Genomic DNA, 25,465 nt, shown 5'->3' with positions numbered 1-25,465 from the left:
GACTGTTGTATAAGATTATACCGAGTCTGTTCCTTTCGAACTACATGCAAAAGAAAAACCAATAATGTCTTAGTTCCTATAGGTTACTCTCCCTCCACTCCCCCAAGTAAGTAAGGGCATCTTCCAAGGTCCTTAGTTGTTTGATAGAAAATTGCTTTGATTCATCATTTCTTATGGGATGGTTTGATCGTTAGGCTCTTATTTCATATCATAACTCATTTTGGTTGTGAGTTTGTTCTATAAATTTTTTTTTTTCTCTGCTATTAATAGATTAGCACATGTGGTAACAAAGTGATTACGTTGGTAGCTTATGTATACAAGTGAATTCAGATGACACAATGAGTTTGATATTCAAACAAATGTATGTTGCTTCAGTTTTTGAATCTTTAAAAATTGTCGAATCAATTTGAATATGTAATTTTGTGTTTATTCTTACGTAAATTGCTATCTTTTTTTGGGAAAATTGCTGTTTTTTTTTTGCTGATAAAAAGTTTACAGTTTGACTGTGTAAATGTGTATAGTTTTATACGTTTTGTTCGGTTGACAATTTGATAATGGCTGAAGTGCATTCTTTAATGAAATGTGTTTTATTTCCTTGATTGCAGATCAAAACAAAGTGAAAGCTTTTGACTGTGAATTTTGCAACCGCTACCTTGCTGCTTTGGTAAAGTCTCAACTTCTTGATAATATCAATTAATTTGGCCTGTAATGTTAAGGTGCATTTGTTGCACCGGACTATCTCGGACTGGACTAGCTTTAGGGACTAAGTTGGATTGGCTTTGACTAGACCAAGCTTGACTAACTTAATGAAGCGTTTGATGCAGTGTCGAACTAAACAACATGATAACAACAAATTCTAATATTATATTTTTTTCATTCATATTTTATTAATATTTTATATTATTTAATACATATTTAGTAATATTTTATTACTTCCACTGTCTATTTCTTTTTTCATTCTGAAACCTCCCATCTCCATTCCTAATTTTTTTTCCTTTGATCCTCCTAATTTTGCTCCGACCCTCTCCCTCTCTTCATCTTTTTCTTTTCCTTTCCACTCTCTCCTCCCTCAAAACAGCAGCATTCATCACACCCCCCCCCTTTTTGTTCTCTCTTTTTTTTTCCCTTTCCTTTTCTTTGCTGTTGTGATTCCTCTAAATTATTTATGGCACCACAGATTTTGATTTCCCAACTTCAAATCCCACGGAAAATTGAAATCGTGCAGAGGCTCCTCTCTGCAACACCATGGATTTCACAACTATTCCGTTTCTCGCCCTTCCTCTGATTTTCTCAGAAAATCTCTTAATTTGCTGGGAAAAATGAAGAATTTTTCTATTGAGTTTGTTGTTGTTATCGAATTGATTTTTTTTCTTTTCAAATTTTGGTGGTTGGATGTTAAGAATTAGGCGGTGGGTGTGGCGGGTTTCAGATTTGGGATGGGTTTCAGATCTAGGTATAGGTGGCCAAAGTTGCAGAGAAGTAGACGACTTGCAACATGCAGACTTCGTACGTGAAAGGGTTTCAGGTCTGGTGGTGTGATTTCGGAGTGAGAACAGAAAGGTAGCAACACAAGCAGTAGCAGAGAGAGGTCTTAACAATCCCATGGTTATTGGGGGATCTCGCTAAGACCTCTTAGCGAAGGGTTTTGTCCATGCAAGTCCCCTTTAGTCTCATTAATATTAATCCCAGCACCAAACAAATAGGGTATTGGACCAACAGCTAGTCCAGTCAAATCGAGTCCTACTTAGTGAGGGCAAACAAACGCCCCCTTAGGGTCTTGAGTTGAATTCATATGCTACATGGCATAGGTCTAACATAATTAGAACTTTAGGGGTGTAGTCAAACTAAGATTTTAAAGGATTTTAAAAGATTTTAAAAATGATAGATTTGATAGGATTTAAGAGGATTAAAGACTCTTACAAAATTTATATGGATTTTTAAAGAATTGGAATGGATTGTGGTGGAAGAATTTTAAAATCCTTTAAAATCTTTTAATTGATTACACTAGAATTTTAAAATCTTTTAAAATCCTCTCAAATCCTACATCATTGTGCGATGCTAATTATTGTGTGATGCTAATTAAGCACAATGAGTTACCTGCACCAAGAAAGACATGAGGAAAGCTCTCTCTGTCTCAGCTGCTTCTCTTCTTCTCCCCATTCCTCCAAAAGCCCCCCTTCATTTTCATTTCTCCGGTTCTTCTCCCCCAACTCCAAAAACCCTAAACCCCAAATCATGGATCCGAAGCTCTTCGCCAGAACCCTAATCCGAAATGCGATGGCGAGCAGGTCCTACTACACGAGCAGGACCTACTACAAGACCAACTAGCTGACCCTCTACAACAAAATCAGCCCGCTCGGAAACCCTAGCTTGAATGTGGTTCCAGAGCTCGACTACTGCGTCTACAATGGCAACAAAGTCCGAGTCACAGAGCTTCTGCGCATCATTCACGACCTCCGAAAGCGGAAACGCTTCTCCCAAGCCCTCCAGGTTTCCATCTTTCTTTCTGACCTTGCAATTATTGTTATCCCCTGTTTGGTTGCTCAGAAAATGAAAGAAAATTGAAAGAAGCATGAAGTAATTAAATTTTAGTTAAAGAAAGTGAGTGAAAGAGGGAATTAGGATTTTTGTTAGTACTGTGTTTGTTTGTATCATAAGTAATTGGAAATTCCTCTTCTTTCGTAATAATGTGTTATAGGTTGCAGATTTCAGAGTGGATGAATCAGAAGGGGATATGCATATTTTCGCTGGTTGAGCATGCCGTGCAGCTGGATTTGATTGGGAAGGACGAATTTTGCACAAATTGCTGTGAAATAAAGCCAATTTGAGTCTGTGGGTCGAATCGTATTGGGCATTGTTGCATCATGGAGCATGTGACTGCTGGGAAGTTTAAGCTGGGGAGGAAGATTGTGAGTGGGTCTTTCGGAGAACTCTATTTAGGTATGGTGATCAGTGCTTGATATCCTTTTTTCCTTAGAAAATTATTCATTGTGTTAATTTAATGTGTTTTGTAATGAAATTGCTCTTCTGGTGTTAGGTGTAAATGTACACAGTGGGGAGGAGGTGGCTGTTAAGCTGGTATGTGATCGATCCTCAAATCGTAGTGTTCATTTATAACAAATTCACCATTTGAATTGGGTTGGTTTGTGGGTGTGGATTTTCAAGCTAAAAGATTTATGTGGACCAGTTTATCTTTTTTTTTTCTATGGAAAAATAAAATTTGAATTTCGTCGTTGAATTGTATTACTCATCAAGTTTCAGGGCATTTTGCATTTGAAGGATTTGAAACTGCTGTAAGCTCCCACCTTGAAAATATGTTTTTTAAATGTTTTTTAGATGTTTTGTTTGGTGGAGATTTTCAAGTCTTGATATTTTGGTATTTTAGTTATGATAGCTCTGGATTAAGCTCCCACCTTTTCTACATTGCACTATTTAACTCACCAACATGAGAGCCGAACTTTAGGCTCTTATGTGCACATAATTTTCTTAAAAAGGGAATGAGAAAATAAAATGGGCAGTACCTTAATTTGCAGGAGAAGATTTCTGATGAGTTAGATAAGAGAGTGAAGAAGTTTTTTAGTGGAGCAGAAGCAAATTTGGAGGTATGGCCTAGAAACTTTGAGTTTTCATGAAACTTATACATGTTTATTTGTCACTGCATCTTGGATTTTGTGTTTTCAGGGCTTGAAAGATAAGAATTGAAGGGTCAACTTGCTGTTAGAGAAGAATTGTATGGAAAATCTGCACAAGCTGCTGCCAAGGCTGAGAAGGTGATTTGTTTTCCTTAATGTGATATGTTGGTCTGTTCAAACTTTAAGGGAAAAGAATCTTACATAGAGTCATGCTTAAGCAGTAGACTGGATTTTGTACTCTCTCTTTTCCAGTCGTGTACGGTTGTATTACATTTTTCTCTGATTTACTGGATTTAGTTTATACATGCGATCTTCTACATGAAATCTTACTTCTCCTGTTCTTTTAGTCCATGTAATACTGATAACAATTGAAAAGTTGACGTTTTCAGTCATTTCTCTTAATTAATCAATGAATTAGTTTTTGACCTTACATAAAAAATTTAATTATAATTTTTGTGCCCTGATTTCATAGTAGGCGCCTTATCTTCATATGAAAAACACCATTTTCAATTTTTTGGTAATGTTAGCAGGTGCTTCTCGAATTCTCTCTCTCTCTCTCTCTCTCTCTCTCTCTCTCTCTCATTTACCATCTTATGATTGATAGCGGTTGCGGATTATAGTAGCACTTTGTTTTGATTTGTAAACAAATTGTATAATTTTATCTTTGTCTTGGGTTACAGTATAACATTTAATGATTGAATTTGTAAGATGGTTGAGCAATTTTTTCAGAAACTTACTATTCATGCCAAATGCCCAAGTATTATGTCTTCTACTTTTCTACTTCCCTTTTCTGTGTTTTTCCTCCATGTAGTAGACTGATTACTTGAAAATATGATATTGATGACACATTATGATATCCAAATGGATGTTTCTTATAGCATGCGTATCCATATATAGCAAGCAAAATTTGACTTCATTGGATCTTAGGTATTACGTCGTTTTAGTTGCTTTGTGCAGAAACTCATCATCTGTATTCTATGTGCTTCTGTTTTGTGCAGACACCATGCGTGGTGAGATAATGGATTATTTGAAGTTAAGGCTCCAAGTAAAGGTAGAGTTGTTTCAACTATAATGCATGTTTTCTTTTTCACATGAATGATAGAATTCCTAATTACTCAAAAATTCCTAATTACTCAATCCTCTCATCTATGTCTATTGTATTACATTCAATTATTTGCTGAAACTCTTCTTTTCTTAATATGGTCATTAATTTTAAACGATTGTTTTTCCATACAAGCTTACTTTCCTTTGATATTAACATTTTCTGATAAAATGGTAGAAATCCACTTGCATTTGACAAATAATTGTCATCATTATAGCAGTACAATGCACATCCACATAATTGAGCATAGTAAAGAAAAAATTGAATACTTCTTATAGACATTTCTTTTCAATACTCCCAGACCTTCTTGCATTGTACAAAAATACTCCCAGACCTTCTTGCATTGTACAAAAGGTTCGGAATTTCTTTTTTAATGTGTCAATACATTATTATTATTTTTTCTTTTGTGCTTTGGCAATATGACTTATCATGCCAAAAGATGTGCGTGGGTTTTGAGGGTTCAGGGATCCCCTTTTCTCAAGATTACTAGATTGGTCCTTACCTCCATGTGTTGTTGAGGGCACTTTTCTTGGCAATATAGTGCTTAGCTTAAAATTAGAATGTGATTCAGTTATATTGAATTTGTTCGATTAACCGTTGGTCCATTTATAGTTCATTTAATCTTTTGAATTAGTAAGCTACTGTGTTGTGTCCTTTAGATTTCTTAGTATGCTATTGATATGAAAACATCATCTATTTGTTCTATTTATCGCATGATATAAGAATCAAAGTAGACTTGGTATCCCGTTTGTGGCCTTTTTTGTGTTAGCAGATGCTATCAGATCGACAAAAACATATCGGCTACAAAGTGCAATGAATGCTACAGGTTACTAAGTTTCGCCATATACCTTCATTTTGGCATTGCCCTTTCTGTGACAAGTAAGCATTATAATTTCACTTTGTGGAATGATATTAAGTTGACTTATGGAATAATATAGGGTTGTGTCATGCATGAAAACTATGAATCCATTTCATCATGCATTTTTGGTTAAACTACTATGTTTTTGTTCAATTACCTGCAACTCATGCCGTAGTTTGCTTCACAAACCTCTATGGTTAGCTTCCATACAGTATGTTGGAAGTTTGAGGATATCTCTACATCTTAATTTCCGCTCTCTTTGGTTGCTTCAAGTTCGTAATTTTACGTGCTATATTGCCACTTGATTTGATTATAAAAATGTAAAACAAAATCCGTCCATCATTTACAAATTTGTATTCGATTTTTGATGTTTTTCTAGTTTAAGGCATATGTTGCACAAGCATGTCAATGGTACACATTATTTGGTTTTGGACAGTAAGCTTTGAGTTTTACAATCCTTGCAAGGGGATTGTGACTCAGGTGAACAAATTTACTGTAGAAGAAGTTATGCATGCATTCATTTAGGTAATTGTAGGAGAGGTTATGCATGCTTTCTTTTGGCAATCCTTTCCCAGAACCTGTAGTGATCCTGATATGAGTCTAACTCTGCCAGCAAAAGAGCGACGTTCATGAACTTTTTTCTTTCAATTGCTCCTTAAACATAAGAGGGCATACTAGCATAAACTCTTTGGCACAAGGTAGCATAAACTGCTTATCTTATTGACCTCATTCACTCATGTATCCCTATGTTTGTTCATAATTGTGTTGAATTTATTCAACTTAAATGTGTTTCATTCATTTGGTTACGCCTGAAACAGATGGTTCCCGCAGCAACGCGCAGGCGTAATTTCTAGTAAGAACAAAGACAGAGAAGCAACAATGTCCTTGTTTGTACATTGTACAAGAATACTGGGAAATCTACCTTTAGACTATTTAAAGATATGTGTTCTGTTTTTTACTTAAACATGTTTTGCCGAATAAGAGATATTGGAGAGGAAGGGTAACATGACATGGGATGAGGCATTGAGTGTTTTCTGAGACATAACAAAAGGGTTGTTGTACACCCTCCATGAAGGTATAACGCATGGGTATCTAAATCCATCAAATGTAATTGTACATGACAACGAATGGAAGATGGGAGATTTAGGAATTGGTGAGTGTTTTTAGTTTGTTTATTAGTAAAAGTAAAAGTTGGTGAGAACATTTGAGAAATAATTTTATGCACTTTTTTATGCAGCATGAAAGTTGGTGGGTGATTGTTTTGAGGATGTTGAGATGGAAGAAGAGTTGAAAGGTTAGACATAATGTGCCAGCAGATAAAGTGGACTTTGAAAAGGACATGTTCAGCCTTGGTATGATGCTCGTGGAGCTGAATGCACAGCCAAGGATGATTTCCAAAAATTGTATCATTTTCTACAGCTTCAAGAAGGAAGGAAAACTTCCTAAGAAAGTGATTGATCCTCGATTAAGAGCTTTGTGCTAAAGCTTTTGGACAAGACCCTATAAAGAGGCCTTCACCTGTAGAGGTATTATATGATATTACTTTTAGAACGTATATGGATATAGTTTGATAGTAGAGATCAAAGCCCTCCAACTCTCACAATCCGATGTCGATGAGGACAAACATGGACATAATTGTTGTGTGTTTCCATATGCAACTCCACAAAACTCATTTGTCATTCACAATATGCTTAAATAGATTAAGTGAGCATGTGGAGTGAATGAAGAGTGAGTATGTGGATTGGCATTATACAACAACGTAACAACTATGTTCATGAATGTCTTCATCAGCATCAGAATGTGAGAGTTAATGACTCAATCACCACCATCAGACTATATCCATATACATTCTATGTAGTGATATCATCCAAAATCTCTACCGATGAAGGCCTTTTTGTAGGATCTTTGTCCACAAGCTTCATCACAAGCCTTTTAAATTGATGGTCGTTCACTTTTTCAAAAAGGTTTCATTCCTTCTTGAAGCCGTAAAGAATGCTACCATTTTTTGAAAACGTTTCTAGTTGCACAAGCAGCTTCAAGAGCATCATACCAAGGATGAACATGTTTTTTTAAGCCCACTTTTATCCTATGGCGCATCATATGTCTGACCTGTCAACTTTTCTTTCATCTCCCCACCCTGACAACAATCATCCATTAGCTTTCGTGCTGCATAAACAAGTGCGTTAAATTATTTCTTAAAAGCTCACACCAGTTTTTACATTTACTAATAAACAAACTTAAACACTCTCACCAATCTCGAAATATTATATCTTCCATTCGTTGTCTTGTACAAGTACATTTGACGGATTCATATCTTCATGAAGTCTACCTTTGTAGTGGATGTACATCAAACCTCTTGTTATGTCTCAGAAACTCTTAACACCTCATCTCATGTCATGTTACCCTTCCTCTAAAAATAGCTCCTCACTCAAAAGTTCTGCAAAATAGGGATATCAAACAAGGTTAACATAGGAAAAAAAAAAAAAAAACACATGTTAATTTATGCGGTCAAATAGATTTATGTGAGACACTTGAACAATAAAACTTCCCTCTACTTATATAATGACACGTGATTTATGTGAGATAAGCCTTGTGCATATCAAACCGAAAAGCTCAGCCCATCACAAACTTGCATCATTATCATGTTAATTTATTCATCGATGTCATTGATAAGCAACTCCCTGAGTTAATTGATCGATTTATTAAGAATATTGAGTTACTTCTTTGTGTGGCAAGTTTAAGTCCAAGCAATTCTTTCTCTGCTTTTAATAAAGAAATATTGTTGCGTCTTGCCCATTTTTATCCAAGTTATTTTTTTGAAGCATGATCTTGAGTTACTCAAAGAACAACTTGGGAATACATTTGGGACATGATGTCTAATATTGAGTTTGAAAACTTGAAAGCAATTAGTGATCTTGCACAAAAGATGGTTGAAATCAAGAAAGATCAGACTTACTTGTTAGTACTTGCTTTTGACAATATCACTTATCTTACATAATCGAAAACTCGTCAAGGACCATTACTATGATTATTAGGAATATCTAATATTATCGATGCTATGTTATTTTCGACTTTCTTCTACTTCCGAAGTCAAAGCTAACAATCAACTTTCGAGTGCCAAAGAACAGGACATGAGAATTTGGACTTATTGCAAACAGCGTGAGAGAATCATGGTGGTGATTATACTTTCACCCAAAGCGAAGAGCACCTTCATTGTTAACGTTATGCCAGACACGCTATAATTGAGAGTCCATTTATCACTATAAGACCAAAAATTAATTTTTTCATCGCACTTTACATAACAGACAAGGTCCAAATATCACTATAGAAAAGATCTACGGTTGGAAACTGCGGCCAAAATATCCACAGCCACACATAGGAGGTTATTCGATGCCATTGCCAAGACTTGGAAACCATCTTGCACTTTACCAAATCTTTTTGTGATTATCTACACAAATATTAAACAACGAATCCTCGCACCAACATAATAATAATAAGAAGAAGATGCCGCCGCCACCAGTTTTGACAGAAAAACCCTACCTTACCCTACCCTAAAATGAATGAATGAATTCTGCAACTAAGTAATTAACAGAGCACAAGAGAAAGTTGGCATCGTCAATTCGCCATTTTCTTGCACCAGTAATGTAATCGTGATGCAATGTGAGAAGCTGTGAAGGGAAGTAGATCAATCTATTCTTAAAATAATTTTTTTTTTCTTTTCAAAGCCTCCTAATGAGTTCCTGCTCACCGTTCGGTGTTGTACTCTCTGTATCTCATTGACCAAATAAAACATGAGAAATCATTCTCAAACAAAAACAACGGCTAAGATTCATGACAATATGTTATATGGCTTGTTTGGTATCGTATTAAAAGTTTTTCATAATTTCTCAAGAACATTTAAAATTAAAAAACTTGTTTAGTATGAGATTCCAAATTATTTTTAAATTTTAATAATTAAAAAAGAAAAAAGCAAAGAGAGAAGGAGAAGAGAGAGCAGAGAGAGGAGAGAGATTTGGAGGGTAAGAGAGAGTAAGATAGGATAGATATACAGAAAAATCAAGAGTGAGATGAGAGAGAAAAGTAGTGGGTTTAGGGTTTAAAAACTCTAAAATTCATTTTTTGTGTTAATCAAAAGTAGGTTAATTTTCATGTTAGTTTTGAATTCAGTTTTTTTAAACAGATTAACCAAATATTTAAGTTGTAAAACTTAAAAAGTGTTTTTGAGTTTAAAAGTTAGATTTAAGTAGAATACCAAGTAGGCCCTTATCCTCGTTTTGGTGGGACTAGGACTAGAAAACTCACAAAATTTCTTCATGCCTTTTCCATTTATTTTATTTTTTATTTTTTAAAAGAGGGGACAACTTATGGCAAGTCATGGTTATTCACCTCTTTCGGAGGCTAGGAAGACTCATAGAGGTATTTCAGCCATCCCCTGGCCACAAGTCTGTCTTCCACACCAACAGTGGGTTTTGAATCCGAGACCTCCAATTTTTAGTTTGAAGGAAGCCTCGCAATATGTCATTTACCACTTGATCACCAGCTCGTGGTTTTGTGCCCTTTCCCTTTGGGTTTGGGGAAATTGTGTCATTTGTAACACTTGTGTGAGTGATTAAAGAAAGAATCCGAATCCAAATAGTTTATCTTATAAGAAAAAAAAAATATCAAAATTTAATTAACCAAATAAATGTAAAGTGGGCCAAGCCTAATGAGTATTAGATGTATAATGGGTTCTATATGTAGAACATGTGTATTATGTGGGCTTAAGATCCTATCACGACCTTCGAGTAAGGGGTGGGCCTAGGCGGGGGCGAGCCCAAAATTGAAGGAACTAGATCGGACACGTTTGTAAATAAAACGGGATGGGACGGGGCTGGCCGAGGCGAGTTTTGAATTTTTCAAAATAGGATCCGGACCTAACCCAACCCATTGAAACGAGTCGGTTCCTACGGGTCCAAATCTTCACTCATGCCTAAGTCTAGTCTTCGTCTTCCAATTCGTTCCCTTCCTCAACATCTTCGCCAACGCCTTAAGCAAATCCTCCAGTAACCCATTTGTTCATTAGACGATGCTCTCATTCAATTGTTTTTAGATCTAGCTGGTGACTCTCTTCGAATAGTGGGTCGATGAGTCCGACTTCTTAGCCAAATAGTGTTCTAGCATATCGTCTTCATCATCTTCCATTAACCATAAGACAAGATGGTTTCTTCATCAGATTGTGAACATAAAGCATTTCCTTCATAACAAAATTCAGTGATTTGATTGATTTTGGTCTCATCAACATAAGACTGCATAGGCTATAAGGAAAGAGAATCACCCTCAAAATCATCAGAATCGAAGTCAATCTCGTCCTCATCCTCTTCATTAGACCCTTAAGTGGTTGGAGCTGCACCTTTCTATGGAGGGAGAAAAAGCAAGCAAAATGGAAAAGTGACGGGGAAAGTGCAAAGAAAAAGATGGGAATGGAGAGCCAATAAAGAAAGAAAAGGAGCTCCTTTTGAGGTTTGTGGAGATAGAGAAAAGTAGCTCCTTTTGTGGTGAGTGTGTTAGATATTCTGATAATTTTATGAGAATTGGGAGAAACGGGTCCAATCGGGGCCCCATTTCCTAATGTTTTTGCACCCACCCCGTCTCGATAACTTTGTGAACCCACCCTATTTTGTCTTTACAAATTTTAGACCCGCCCCATACCCGCCTCAAACCTCATGGAACTGGCTCGCCCCGCGGGCCTAGGGCCCATTTGCCCACCACTACTTCGAGTTGAGACAGACAATTTTATTTTAGTTTCCACCAAATTTCAAACAAATTTTAGCCATTCATGCAATCTAATGGCTCTAAGAACTCCTCACGAGCTTAAGTAAGTATCACCGTCTTGTTTTGCGTCTTTCAGCTCTTTCTCTCTCCTATTTTTCGTAAAATGTTCAATCCAACCACATGAAGGCTACTTAGTACTACAATCTAGTAGTATTTATCTTAATTTATAAGTGAAATGTCTTAGGTTCAATTACGCCAAAGATGAATTTAAACCATATTATTGCTAGTTCATCGTGTGAGGCTTAGTCCACCTCGACTCCCTTGATATAGATAATATCATTTAATAAAAAAATAAATGAAAAGTCATTCCCTAATAGCTAGTTATTAATTTGTAATCATGTTGATAATTATAGGGGACCAAGATTGTCTCCCCTTTCACTTTCCATCTCTTTCCATCCCCTCCTACTTTTTCAGGCATTGATTTCATTCCAAGTTAATTTAATACTCCAGATTTTGCCACCTCACCAACAACACTAAAGCATTTTTCAACCCAATTTTCCTGACTTTTTTTGCTGCCTCCCCCCTCCTATCTGCCTTCCCGGCTCTTCCAATTTTCCTGAACTTTGCCTCCCGCCGATTCGATTTCTGGGTCACAATCACAACAAAGTTGATCATCTAAACTTTTGCACCTATATCCTTATTACAGCACTGCATCTTCATTGGGTGTTCTCAGGTTTGTGTTTTATGTTCTTCCTTTTTCTTTTTTTTTTTTTTGCTTGTTTTTACTATAGGATTTGTATTTTCTTTTTTATTACGTGTCGGGGTCCTCTTTTTCTGATTGAACGTGTCCCATTATTTTTTTTTATAGGGTAATTGAGAACAATTTTAAAGTGTACAAAAGTTCTGGTACTGCTTCTCCTCCGTAAAGAAACAAAATTTGAGATGATGATTTTTTTCTCTTTTATATCTTTTTCTCTATTGCAAATAGGATGGAAAATGATTGATTCTGATGATTATAGGCTTTGAGTTTGAATGTAAGCGGTGACCACTAGAGATGAAGAGAGGAAGCTAACTTATTGTTATTGCAGAAGTAGGTATGCCATACATAGAGATTGCAGAGGCCAATTTATTGTTATTTTGGACTTCTTGAGTCTGCATTACCAAATGCTTAATTGAAATTTTGCTTCTATTGTAAGTAAAAGAGATTGTAGGCAAAGTTGTTGAGTTAGATAGGTTTGGATCTCGTTGGAAGCATGTATTAGTACTCCAGTCCAGGCTTATGTAAAATGTATTTTAGAAACAAAGGTAGCTTAAAAGGCAGATAGGAGGGGGAGGAAAGGCAGCAGAAAAAGTTAGGAAAGTTGGGCTTTAAAGATGTTTTAGTGTTGTTGGTGAGGTGTCAAAATCTTGAGCATTAAATTAACTTGGTATGAAATTCATGGTTGAAAAAGTAAGAGGAGATGGAAGAGGATGAAAAGTAGGAGGGGAGACAATCTTGATCCAATTATAGGGAGCTACTAACTGAGTCCTATATTGTTGAATTTGAATGCTGACACTAGTTTATCATTAATTTTTTGGTAAAGCACCAATTTATTGATTAGGTTTTAATTTCAAAAATTGAATGAACAAATATATGTTCGCAGATATGAAAAGTGCGTATGATTAGGGTTTCTTAATAAAACCAAATAGTGTAGCAATATCATTATTGAAAAGACATGACTTTTGTAACGATGTGTGAATTAGATGATGGTGATGGCCGCCTACTTATTTTCTGAATTTATGTGATTTCTTCAATCATGCATTCTTGATTTTATGGTTATGAATGAATTTCGTTCAACACATTAATTCTCAAAATTCGCAAGTACATTACATAGAATTCTCTGACCTAATAGTTAAAAATTATAAGTTATAAGGTCAATTTTGAAATCAAATGACTATAAATGTTATATCATTCCTAATGCACATCAAATAATAGTTCAATATAACTTTTTTTTAAGTCAAATGTAGAGTTATATCTGACTTCTAGAGTCAAATGCAAAATCAAAGTCATATGAAAATTCTAATTTTATGCAAAATCAAAGTCACATATAAATTTTAATTTTATGAACCAAATTTAAAATTAAAAGTTATATTTGCCTCTTAACTTTTCATGTGCAGCAGGCATAGGTAAATTCTTTCAAGTTATATTTTAGTCAAACTAAAAAGTCGAACGAATAGATGTGGGCCGGGATTGGGCTTTATATATGTTTGCAATTTCAGCGTTGGAAATTTTCTCATCTCATCGACATGAATTACCATTCACACAACACGAGGTTTGTGATTGTGAGACGTAGAAAGATTGCAAATCGATATTCTGTTGAGTCTTGACTTGCCCGGGGTGAGCTTCCCAGTGCTCAAAGTTAAAAAATTTCCAACGTCACAATCCAGTTAGATATATTTGGAATTTAGGGTTACAAGAAATTCATTTAATTCCTCAATATATTTTATTCAAATTTTTGTATATTAGTTTCTTTAACATGTTTAAGATTCAGGGTTGTGTACTTTTTTCTTGACCTCTTTTCATGATTATACAGTGTTCTTCGATAGTGGGCTACTCGTTCTGCTGAAACAGTTTTTCATATATTTTTTCAGCTTAAGTTAACTAGGGCCAAGTAACAAAACTCTTAGTATAGTAACCGTGCCCCTTTAATGTCGACAGATTCAATGTTCACCCTCTCAACCAACCTCGGAATAGCTACTCCCAGAAAAGGCAAACAATTTACCCCTAAGCATGTTGAGAAAGTACTCCCTACCTACCATAAACAATTATTTGTATTCAACACGAACTGAAGCTAATTAGATAACAAGACAGCCATATATGCTTTTGTATCATCTCTATCTTACTCGGAAAGTATTTCTTTGATCCTCTTCTTTTTTATTTGCATTAGTGCAAGCTATGATGACTGCAGAGTATCCCCGCCTTCAGTTACACATCTTTTAAGCCTATCATGTTGTTGCTGCATTGTTAATTCTTTCAGTAGTTAATTCTTTCGCAAAATGTATATCTACAGATGCAGGCTGCTGCTGCATTGACGACACTTTTAAGGGAATGGTTCAAGACTTGATTTTGAAGATGGCTCCCAAGAAAACTGATCGGATCAAAGTCGAATTCTTGAAATCCGAAGAGGAGGAGACTTCCTTGTTCGGAGCAGCCTTGCTCCCAAGAGAATGTTCGGACTCCAATGAAGGAGAAATTGGGAGTATGAATGATGAAATTCTCAAGCTTTTGTGCACCGCCATGGCCGTCGAGTTGTCTTCCACGCAGTAGAATTACCTAGTGTCCCTCTCCAGGTCAAGATTTGCTAGGCTGCTGTTGATTTTGAAGATGACGAAAGAAGCTATTGGAAGGGTAGGACCCATCATTTTAACGCAGCTAGAAGTTGCCGTTGATGATGGTTTGGACGGCCAAGATTTCTTTATCCAAAACTATTATCCTATGTCTCTAGACTAACTCGACCGTCTAGGGCAATTAACATGGCATTCATGTTGCTCGACATCACCAAGAATTGGACGAATTGAAGACATAATAGGCCTACTACACCGTCTAAGACTTGGTATCAACAAACATGAGACACGGAGCTAGTAGCTCGTGTTTGTTGATATCGAGTCTTAGATGATGTAGTAGGCATTTTCCATCTTCCATTCGTCCGATTCTTGGTGGTGCAAGGAACATGAACACCATCTTAATTGCTCTAGACAGTTTAGGTAGTCTGGAGACGTAGGATGATAGTTTTGCATAAAGAAATCATGTCATCCATAAACATCATTGGTAATGGCAACTTCTAACTGCGTTAAAATGATGGGTCCTACCTTTTCAATAGCTTCTTTTGTTGTCTTATTATCTTATTATCTGTAAGTATAAATGCGGTTGCTTTCTTGTTTCCGTTCTTTTTACCACGGCCAGTGGAACAAACTTGAAAGATTAACAGCACCGCAGCCTTCCAAATATTGACATGGCGAGGGACACTATTGTAATTCTATTGCATGGAAGACGACTAGGCGGCCATCGGATGCTATTGTAATTCTGTTGCATGGAAGACGACTAGGCGGCCATCGAATGCACAAAAGCTTGAGAATTTCATCAGCCTACTCCCAATTTCTCTCTCAATTGAGTCCAGACATTTCAAGAATTCGACTTCGATCTGATAAACAATTTCGGGCCAGTTTTCTTTGGGAGACATCTTCAAAATCAAGTCTTGAACCAGATTGTGCTCTTGCAATTGAAAGTTTTGACAAATTCTTCCTTATGTTTCTTCAGCTTATGGGGTTTCAGATATTCGTCTACGAACATAATGGCATCTCCTTCAAACTCTACCTTCTCACCCATGTTTAAGAACTGAAGAATGTACTGCAGGTAGGTGTCTGCATTGTTCGTGGCGTGAGCCACATCATCCCACCACCCATTGTTGCCTGCATATTGGTATGTCTTGAGAAACTTCAAGATGTCTGACTTTCGGATAGCTGGTTCAAGATAGAATTCGAATACGGGTTCTGCTTCTGGTTCGACATCAGTAGCAGCAGGGTCCTCCCACGGCTGTGATCTTGAACGTCTCGGTCTCTTCTTTGGAGGCAGCTCCTCCTCCGCCATAGAGTTGTTGGGGACGGACTGAAGAAGGATCACTAATTTTCTTTTTTTTGGAGACACGATGAGGAACTACTCTCAGAAGTTGGGTTGATTGTTGTTGTTCTTGGTATCTATGCTATTCAGAGATATGGATATAGGGGAGGTAGGTACGAAGTTCTGCATCTGACCTCTCCCTCCCCTCCTCTTTAGGCAGACATTTCAAAGAAGAAAAATAAGAGCAAGTAAGGAAAATTTTGGGGTGCTACGAACTTATGCAAGGGCAGACTGATCCACCATCCATTCCTCTTGTTGACCTGTTCTCATCTGGGGAGTTTTCCGAGGGTGAAATTCAACAGTACAAAGACGAGTGAGTGTACTTAATTATTCTTGTAATTTACGCCATTTGAAAGTTGTTTGGAACTTTGGTAGAAGTTTATCATTCACCACTAGTTCAAGCGGCAGTTCCGCTCATGGGCCAGAATGTAACCCAAATTTCTCTAGTACTAGAATTGAAAAGGACCTGTAGTTTGAGGGACGATTAGGATGATCTATTACAAGTGTTGCTAGAGTCGTAATCAATTTTCATTTAATTTTTTTTTCTAATTTCGCTATAATGTTTCTGGGACTTTATTTGTATCAGGTATCAGGGGGCAGCGGATGTCTTGTCCAGTGTTTTTATGTATTATGTACACTGGTTGCTTCTCAATTAAATTTTTTTTTAATCTAAAACTATTTTGAGTGTAGACATGTGATTTGATTCATATGAGAAGACTAAATGTCTTTTCTCTCCAGCAGTGCATAATGTGTGAAAGAGGAAGTGACAGTGAGGATGAGCTGTTTGTTCACTGCCCTACTGCTTTTAGATTGTTATTGAGACCGTTCTTAGAGAAGTTGATTTGAGTTGGGTGATTGCAGCTGCATGTTGCTCCCTGTTCTCGTTTTCCGCCGCCCTCTCCTTCTCTCAAACTCTCAACGAAAAGAAATCTCCGAGTGGGATTGAAATTGTTGAAACAAGAACTTACAGACTTCTCCTTCTGCTTGTTCCTAATACTCAGGCATCCTTCTATGGTCCCTACTGTCAAAAAGATTCCAAATCCAATCGTCCTTTACTTTAGAGGGAGGTTTTATTTGGCCTCAACTATCTTATTTTAACTTCCAACTTCTCCAGTAAACTTCCAAATTTGCCCTTAAATAATTAAGAATAAGGAAAAAAAAAATATTAGTTAGTAGTACTGGTATTGTGTTTGGAGAAGGAGCAAGCGGAAAGACGATTAAGCAACTAGTCTAGTCTGAGTCTAGCCTAGTGTTGTCTGTGTTGTTGGAAATGAACAGCAGATGCCATGGCTGGTAACGCCCATTCCATCTCTGCAGTAACTCCGACTCACTTTGTTTCATTTGTTAACTGGTATTCAGTGATTGGTAGCCTTTGATTTAATTTACGAACCAAATGTAAATGTGGGAATTGCAGATTGTTGGAATTGCAGTTTACAGTTCTCTTGTTGTGGTCTTCTACACATTCCTTGGATTTTTCCTCGGAAATAGAATCCTCGAAATCACAGTCCGTCTTTTCCTTTGTGGTACTTCACTCTACTCCACTGCTCTATCAATCCATATCAGCATATGACATCTCATATCCGAGTGAATTAATTTTCTTTGAAATTTGAAATGTCAATTTCAGGCTGTTTCGGTCATGTTTCTCCTCATAAGGTGCACAGCCACTGACCCAACTGACAGAACCAGCCTTAAGAAGAAGAACAAGAAGAAACCTCAAGGTGGCAAAGGCCTTCCAAAACTCAACGACGGCTTCCTTCTCAGGTAGATTGTAGTGAGCTTCTTTAGGAGGGTGGAGAGGAAGATCCTCAGGACTTTTATAAGGAGAAGGTATCTCAATCCATGGAAGACCGTTGCTCAGTTGGATCCTTTGCTCCCGTTTCCTTTGTCCTCATAAAAGAAGAAGCTGTCTCTCCTAATTTAAGGGATGACATCTCTTTCTGCGCGCTCTGCGACTTTGAGGTAAACAACGGATTAAATCCCTAATCCTAATCCGAGCTTAGATATCACACTCTCATCATATAATTTGTATTTACACAAGTAATTGAAATTCTGTTTTGCAGGTGAAAAAACACGGCAAGCACTGCAGACCTGCAACCGTTGTGTTGATACCTTTGACCACTACTGCCGGGTGAGAAATTGTTACAACTCCTTTTCCTCTCATTCAATTTAGAAACTCAAATATCAAGTATTTAGGATATGTTATTCAAAACTGAATAAAATTCAATTGTTCTTCTCTTCCCTTAAACAACTGAAAATAAAATTCAATTGTTCTTCTCTTCCAGTGGTTAAACAACTGCATTGGAAAAAAAGAACTACACCACATTCATTCTCCTTATGATTTTCCTTTTGTTATTGGTAAGTTACATTAATTGACAGCTCCCTCATTAGTATCTCGGTTTACATACAGCCTTCCCTAGTTTTGCATCTTCAGATTTCAGAAGGCATGCAAGTCTATTTGCAGCATGACTTATGGGATAAATTGCTATTCAAAGTTTCAGAACAACCAAAGGCTGTCCATAAGAACTGATAGCGATCCTCAGCCTTTTACCTCAACTAAGAAACAAGGCTTCCATGTCAACATTGACCCCTGGAGGCTGATGAAGAGTAAAGATAAAGCATCGATAGCAGCAGAGAAAGCCAGAGAACAGGTTGTGAAACAGAAGCGGCCTACAGAAGAGGATTCATTGAAACCATTACTGTTAGAGACAAAATGTGGACCACTCATGACGAGCACAGATAAAGGCACGACCACTACTGTAGGATCAGGCTTAACACTTCTCATATCCAAAGGGTGGATGCCAGGGTCACCCGGCGGAAAGTTTTCAAGCCCAAGAAGGTGGGTTCCTAGTTCACTGACTATGTTCTCTGGCATTGTGCCCTCACCAAAGCACAAGTACCGAAACAACTGACTTGAAATTCATGGAGGTGTCGAGGAAGCTGGAGACCTACATATCAAGGCAGGTTCTATGTTCTGTTACACAGAAGGAAGGGAGAGAGGCGTCCCCGAGATAGGGAGGATTGTGTTAAATAGAAATTGATTCTCAGCCTTTGAGAAAGCATCATTCGCCACCTGTGTGTGTAGTCACGATATCTTATGTGGATTTTCTTGGAGATTAATGTGTATGCACGCTTAAAATTATTATACCTCCCATTGCCATTGGATGTAATTCTTTTGAACACTACCCCCCATTGAATGCAGCTTTAATTGAAATGAATTTCACTAAAATTTAGCTTCATCACTGCGCTCTTGCGTGCAGGAAGCAACTATCAACAGTTTTATTTTTCTTTTTATGCTAAAGTTACACTATATGCTTCATTGAAGTAAAAGAAAGCTAACTATAAATTAGAATGTTCATAAATCATTGCTGGAAGACTCCTATGATGTGAGTTTTCTGATGGTTTTCGACCCAGCAACATGAGACTTGTTTTGTTTTTTTTTTTTCTTTCCGAATTTCTGCAGTGTGCACTGTATTACTTGAAAAGTAAAGAGAAGAAATAATAGTGCACTCAATTATTATTTGTTACTCTGCACATATTTACAAGAAATATAATTTCTCAGTACCATCTTCCAAGGCGCAAACCACAAATAGGCAACTGCACTTAACCTCTAATGTCGGGCATTATTCTCTCCATCTGTGCAGTGGGATGATGTACTGGGAAATGGAAAGGATCAAATTTGCAACATTCACAGAAGGCGACTTTCATTAAATCTACCAAGATAGCCACCGAGCACCTCTGTTTTGATTACTGGAAGAAATCCATATGTCATCAGATAGAGAGTAACAATCTGAATAATGCCGTGGGGAGAGATTCTCCTTGAGAGGCGCACAAGTTTCTGGAGAAACTAGGTCGGAATATCCTTGAACAGAAGAGCATTTCCATGGAGATTTTGAGGTCACGTTAAGGGTAATATTAGATAGGCAAATGTTCAGAAAATTTTCACCTTCTAAACCCTCTAGGAGACCAGCAGTTTTGATATTCTCTCCTATGATATCTTTAAAAGTAATTCGCTCTACATTAGGGAGGGCATTTGGGTCGTAAAACTCATCTGGGTGTTCCCCATACTGACTGGTGAACCTTAAAGCTATGCCTACACCATCCAAGTTCATGTTTGACACATATATATTTCTCACATAACCACCCCTTCCTGGGGAGGTCTTTATCCTGATACCTGTTTTAGAACCAAAAAAGTGGAGGTCTTCTACATGAACTTCTGACACACCTCCCGACATCTCACTTCCAATTGCAATTCCAGCGCTTGTTTCAGTTTTACCGGTAATCCTGTGAATGATGATGTTTCTACTGGGTCGACCATATGAAATTCCATACTCATCCCACCCACTTTTGATGGAAATCAGATCATCACCAGTGCTAATATAACAGTCTTCAATGCACACATTATCTGAAGAATCTGGATGCATTATAATGGATGGGTAAGAACAAATTTGTTTGCTTGTAGTTTACAACTGCTAAATGAAGGTAGAATGAAGATTAAAGTTGATGCAGTTGGTCAGAAATGAAAGTGATATTATGTGCTTTTTTGACACTCAGAAATTTTCAAGTGGGAGAATGAGGAAACGATGACGGATAATACGGTTTTCACGTGCAAAACTCTGATGTTTTCCATGCTCTAGAGTCTATACTGAGAAGTTAAACAAAACGCCCCATAGCCTTTTACAAGTACTTTTCAAGTTTTGATATTTATATGACAATCAACCATTAGTGATTCGCATTTCTAATTGCTTAAACTAAGAAAATGTTATCTTCATAATGAAAAGGAGATTCTGGTGATTCACCTGGATCAATCCCGTCTGTGTTTGGAGACTTGAGAGGAGCAAGGATTGTCAGATTCTGGATAGTTACATGGCTGTTCAATCAGAAAAATAGCCTCAACTCCTCACTCTAATTCATAGAATCTTTACCCTTTTCCATAGTATTCATATAATACTCAAAACACTTGAAATCTACCAAGCAAGGAAGAAAGATGATATTCAATCCTTGTGGATAAATCATAAAACTAACCTGCAATATACAGGGTGAATGGTCCAAAATGGTGAATTTAGGAAGGTCAAGTTTGAGATGACAACCCCAGTTGAGTTTATCAACTCCAACAAATGGGGCCTCGTATAATTCAGGGTTTTGCTATGGAACCAATCCCACCAGATGCTACCTTGGCCATCAATGGTACCATTATCACCTGCATGATAGAGCAGGAACATCACAAATCAAACAAAGTGTATGTATACCAGAGACGATTCATCATCAAATACTACCAACCTGTTATGATAATGTCTGTCAAATTGCATCCATAGATGAGACTTCGATGTCTTCCTCCTGCCAACTCCCTTCCTCGACCGTATGATGGTAATGGTTCAACAATTGGCCAATCATCAGATTTCTGAAACATTACAGAAGAAGTTACTCAGTATTATGAGCTAAAGTATTTTTCATGGCCACAAGGTCAAAACAGATAGCAGTGCCCTATTGGAATTGGAGTTCAACTCTTATCTGGAAAGGAGACTGAAGATAATGTATACTTTTGGGACTAGCAATGAACCGATAATGATCACAATAATTAAGCTATCCTGAATGCACAACACACTTGGCAATTTCCCACTAAGAACATTTCAGAATTCTGGCAATAAGCTTAGTATGGACACTAGTGATATATAGGATTGTGAAATACGTTCTATTGGAAGATTATGTATGGTTGTAGCTGCCACCTTAACAAGTTGCTAGGGTTGTGATTACCAACTTACCAAAAGATTTAAAAGTTATTTTTCCTTTCAATCACTCGTGGAGATGTTAGGTATGGCTTAAAGTATGGAGAGGCTTGTAGTTGTTCATTTCTCCTACTTTCTTCCATATATGTATTCTTGTCCATTGTAAATCTTACACAAAGATCAATATACAACTTCTTTTATCAAAATTGACACGTTCCTACAATACAATATACTGAGGAGTCTGTTTTAGTTTAATTACAACAAATGAATCAAAAGTGAGCCGAACCTGCTGACAAATGTACCGAGAGAGGGCAAGCATCAACCAATCAGGTTGCATTGTCTTTGTATGTGTGTGTGTGTTTGTGTATATATATATATATTGCAAAATGCAAGCATATTCACAAATTTTTGTTGAACTGTTTGGAAAGAAGGTGAGCGGAAGATTACCGTTGATCCAAGAATGACAGCGTCCTTATCCAACCAGAGGGTTAGATGACTGATGAGACGGAAGCTTCCTGTCAACCAGCGGCCAGCAGGGACAAAGAGCTTGGCCCCACCCTTGCGTGTGAAAGAGTTGAGATAGAAGACGGCATTCTGAAAGGCTTTTGTGTTGAGAGTGACCCCATCTCCTACAGCTCCAAATTCAGTGATGGCGACACTGTGAGGTCGAATTTCCCCTGAGTTGGCCTGATTGCTGCACTGTGGGCTGCCTTTGACAGACGACGGAGCAGCAGCGCCAAGCAATGCAAGTAGCAGAAGCACGTCCACCACCTGAACACACGTAACTTTGACTTTGAGATGAATCTCAATAAAGAGAGCATTTAGCATGCTAAGAATTGGTATAATTTAATGTTGAAGTGAGTCACAAAGGAACCAAAGGACGGAATTTGATGGTTTCTCTCAAACAAAATTATAAGGAACTGACAGTGACAGTGAGAGTGGAAGAAGAAGAAGAAGATGTCGTCGTCCTCATCATAGCATAGCATATGAAGGAAGGAAGGAGATGATCCAAGCAGCTTCAGCTTCCCAGCCTTTCCTTTCCTTGTGACTTGTGAGTAGAAGAAGGAAGGAGATCACCACCCCCACCCAAAATTAAGAGTATAATAAGAAACTCACTGAAATCTCCATGGATATCTGCTCATCTGCTCAATTGCACTTTTCAATTCATGTCATCATGTGACATTGGATACCGACAAAAAGTGAGTATTGTAATTGTAGCTACCGATGGATGCCTTTTCTTTTCTTCCCCGTTTTGTCAATATGACTCTTTACTTGCTCCAAATCCAACTCTCCTCCCCTTTTACTTTGTAATTCCCTCAATTTTATTAGTTTTGGGTTTCTTTCTCCCTTTCTTCTGAAACAAGAGCCTTTGAAAAACTTGCCAACCAAACCAATATCATATTTTCCGTTCATTTATTTTTCCAACTCTCAAATGAGTCATAACAAAATACATATAAACAAATAAGACGATACACAGTTTTCCATTTGTATCTTTTCCGCTTCGTTCGATGCACTTAAAAAATGACATTTCATACTCTTTTTCTTTTAACAAAGTTATTATGAAAGATGTTTTTAGAGTAACAAACAATTAATCGTTTCTTAAAACAAAGGAGAGTTTTTCCGGCCTTCGGAAGGAATGGATTACCGTGGCTTACCATCAATTGTCTCTTTAAATTAAAATAAAAAATAAAATAAATAAAAAAATAAAAAATAAATAAAGAGGAAAGAGAGACATGACAACAAATTATTATTAGTAGCATCTTGGGCTTGGCTTCCGAGTCCACAAGCCTTTTTTAATCTGTTTCTGTAGGCCCAAAGCTTGGCGCTTCCATTGGGGCACCCACCCTTTCTTCCTTATTTCCGGTTTTGCTAAAACCTTAAGCAGGCTAGGCTGGTTGAGGTTTTTCGTCGAGCAGTCGGTGTGCGTAAACATGCCGCCCAGAAACAAAAACTCTCAAGGGCATTCCAAATCTGCCATTCTCCTTCAAGGCCAAGAGTACGTGCCTCCTTTCTCCTTTGAGTATTTGATGCGTTTTGAGTTCCAATTATTTTCGACAAATCGATTGTTAACAACTTAATCTCTGCTAAATATGTAGCTTGTATGAAGGGGAACGTCTCGATCGTCTTCTCCAACAAATTCAGAGGTCAATAGCTTTAAACTTGTGTGAGACTTGTCATCATGAACGACAACATTAGTCTAATGCTTTTTTTTTTTTTTTTTTTTTTGTAACACAGAAGAATAGAGTCAGCAAGACTTGAGGATGGCAAGTCATTACCAGAAAAGATATGGTTCAAGGTTTATGTATCTTCTGTTTGATAAGGTGTCTTTTTTCTTTTCGTTATTTAATTGACGGGAAGGAGATTCGAAGTTGAGCCATCTTCCAACACTGCGACTGCGAGTAGAACTAGAAATAATATTACTTAGAACAAGTTTGATAATTCATAAAATTGAATAATTGTATTATGTTTGTAGAAACTATTCGCAATAGGGGTGAATGACGTGACTCGCGTGCTTGAACGCATGCCACCAACAGCAAGAGCAAGCAGCTTGGCAGGTAAAGCAGCATACATTGAGCTTCAGGCTGTTGTGATCGCATCTGATTGCAATCCACGATGGCTGTCAAAGCACCTGCCAAGCTTGGCTCTTTCAAGGAAGGTCCCAGTCATCTTTCTCAAAGATAACAAGGGAGCTTCATTGAGATTGGGTCAACTTTTCAAACTTAAAACAGCCATTGCCATGGGAGTTAAGGTAGCCCTTGTTCTACTTCCTTTGAAATGCATTCAGTGCTCCAACATAAGCCATTTCCTTTGAATTGTACGTTCTTCTGTTTTGCAGGCTAAAGGAAATGCCATCAATCTACTTTTTGAGGAGATCCTTAGTGGTAATACAATGCAACTCAGTGTCGGAAGTAAATGCCTCAACTCTTCTCAAATGCTTACCACAACACAAGGAAAAGTCCAGAGATGAGCCTCCTGTGTGTATAGATGTTGAAGACAACAGATGCAGGTGCTGTTTCTGTTTGAGAGACTATATTGTATCCATGTATGCCTGATTATGCAGTTAACTTGTTATGATGAACCCAATGAAAGGAACAAAGATACAGTAATCTTGTAATTTCTGTAAGGCTTTTTTATTCAAAATGGTCATTGAGATTTGCATAACACATCACTTTGTTCATTGAGATTGTCCACCATCCACCATCCATTATTTTGGTCATTCCGTTAAAAACTCCATTAAGTGTCACGGAGCTCTTGGCCGAAAATTTGGGCAATTTTCAAAACTTTGTAACTCAATTGTTTCTTAACCAAATTCAACCCATAATATATCAAAATAAAGATAAGAAAGTGTAGAACAAGATTATACCCATTTGGAAGCCCAATGGTTGCTAGAGATGGTCGGAAAATAGCCTAAAAGATAACTGGTCCGCTGAAAAACTATAAAACTCGCTGAAAATTAGGTAAATTTTAAACATTCATAACTTCTTCAATACTCAACGAAATCAAGTGATTCGAAAACGAAAATCATACTTCTCAACAAGACGAAGAGAATGGTACCTTTCTCAAAGGCTAACTCGCTGTGGTTTGGCCAAAAAACGACTCGAAAGTGGCTGTCTTGATCGTCGAGTTAGCCACTTTCGAGCTATTTTCCAGCCAAACCACGACGAGTTAGCCGTCGAGAAAGGTACCATTCTCTTGGTCTTGTCGAGAAGTATGATTTTTGTTTTTTAAATCACTCGATTT

The 25,465-nt window shown here is 37.3% G+C and overlaps 3 protein-coding genes, 1 long non-coding RNA gene and 1 pseudogene across 11 annotated transcripts; 4 read left to right on the top strand and 1 right to left on the bottom strand.

Moving 5' to 3' along the window:
* The first annotated feature begins 2,061 nt into the window (after nt 1-2,061).
* Nucleotides 2,062-8,020, top strand: LOC103953072. Of its 7 annotated transcripts, none has more exons than XR_007256085.1 (7): nt 2,062-2,490; nt 2,699-2,940; nt 3,038-3,078; nt 3,534-3,602; nt 3,682-3,770; nt 4,631-6,746; nt 6,831-8,020. It is a non-coding gene; the product is annotated as an uncharacterized LOC103953072 (long non-coding RNA). The 7 variants fall into 7 exon arrangements; XR_007256083.1 differs by lacking the exon at nt 6,831-8,020 and having other exon boundaries at nt 2,063-2,490; nt 4,631-6,097; nt 6,134-6,557; XR_007256086.1 differs by lacking the exon at nt 6,831-8,020 and having other exon boundaries at nt 2,063-2,490; nt 4,631-6,291; nt 6,412-6,557.
* Nucleotides 8,021-16,095: 8,075 nt separating this feature from the next.
* On the top strand, nt 16,096-18,335 carry LOC103953132 (protein S-acyltransferase 18; the record flags this gene model as incomplete). The annotated part of the gene is given in 11 exon segments (XM_048578526.1): nt 16,096-16,110; nt 16,588-16,641; nt 16,811-17,002; nt 17,416-17,504; nt 17,506-17,524; nt 17,626-17,890; nt 17,893-17,960; nt 18,062-18,083; nt 18,086-18,129; nt 18,284-18,304; nt 18,306-18,335. Coding segments are annotated over 11 exon segments (819 nt in total), but the record flags the coding sequence as incomplete, so codon positions are not given.
* LOC125474617 lies at nt 18,142-19,354 on the top strand (annotated as a pseudogene).
* A 136-nt stretch (nt 19,355-19,490) lies between these two features.
* LOC103953071 (probable polygalacturonase) lies at nt 19,491-23,088 on the bottom strand. 2 transcript variants are annotated; one of them, XM_009364790.3, is made up of 6 exons: nt 22,650-23,088; nt 22,172-22,495; nt 21,279-21,399; nt 21,024-21,198; nt 20,798-20,868; nt 19,491-20,412 (listed from the first exon to the last, which is right to left on the bottom strand). In XM_009364790.3, exons 1-6 carry the CDS (start codon nt 22,698-22,700, stop codon nt 19,712-19,714), a joined length of 1,443 nt encoding a protein of 480 aa, XP_009363065.2. In that variant the 5' UTR covers nt 22,701-23,088; the 3' UTR covers nt 19,491-19,711. The 2 variants fall into 2 exon arrangements, with proteins under 2 accessions (XP_009363065.2, XP_009363066.2); XM_009364791.3 differs by having other exon boundaries at nt 22,841-23,088.
* A 434-nt stretch (nt 23,089-23,522) lies between these two features.
* LOC103953069 lies at nt 23,523-24,888 on the top strand. The gene is made up of 5 exons (XM_009364789.3): nt 23,523-23,720; nt 23,821-23,868; nt 23,960-24,020; nt 24,198-24,473; nt 24,561-24,888. The coding sequence occupies exons 1-5, from the start codon at nt 23,656-23,658 to the stop codon at nt 24,690-24,692; spliced, it is 582 nt and encodes a 193-aa protein (XP_009363064.2). The 5' UTR covers nt 23,523-23,655; the 3' UTR covers nt 24,693-24,888.
* Nucleotides 24,889-25,465: the final 577 nt, after the last annotated feature.

Source organism: the organism of the source record quoted next, unplaced genomic scaffold (assembly GCF_019419815.1).
Source record: "Pyrus x bretschneideri cultivar Hongxiangsu unplaced genomic scaffold, Pyrus_bretschneideri_v1 Contig121, whole genome shotgun sequence".
Classification (NCBI taxonomy): domain Eukaryota; kingdom Viridiplantae; phylum Streptophyta; class Magnoliopsida; order Rosales; family Rosaceae; genus Pyrus; species Pyrus x bretschneideri.
Note: the sequence above shows the minus strand (reverse complement) of the source record. Positions and strands in the feature narration are given on the sequence as shown.

Excerpts from the sequence above, each read along its gene's own strand:
- LOC103953069 (XM_009364789.3), top strand. The coding sequence starts at position 23,656 with ATGCCGCCCAGAAACAAAAACTCTCAAGGGCATTCCAAATCTGCCATT. Across the intron at positions 23,869-23,959 it reads CTTCTCCAACAAATTCAGAG|AAGAATAGAGTCAGCAAGAC; the intron begins GTCAATAGCTTT and ends TTTGTAACACAG. Across the intron at positions 24,474-24,560 it reads CCATTGCCATGGGAGTTAAG|GCTAAAGGAAATGCCATCAA; the intron begins GTAGCCCTTGTT and ends TCTGTTTTGCAG.
- LOC103953071 (XM_009364790.3), bottom strand. The coding sequence starts at position 22,700 with ATGATGAGGACGACGACATCTTCTTCTTCTTCTTCCACTCTCACTGTC. Across the intron at positions 21,400-22,171 it reads CTGTCATTCTTGGATCAACG|AAATCTGATGATTGGCCAAT; the intron begins GTAATCTTCCGC and ends GTAATGTTTCAG. Across the intron at positions 21,199-21,278 it reads GACAGACATTATCATAACAG|GTGATAATGGTACCATTGAT; the intron begins GTTGGTAGTATT and ends TCTATCATGCAG.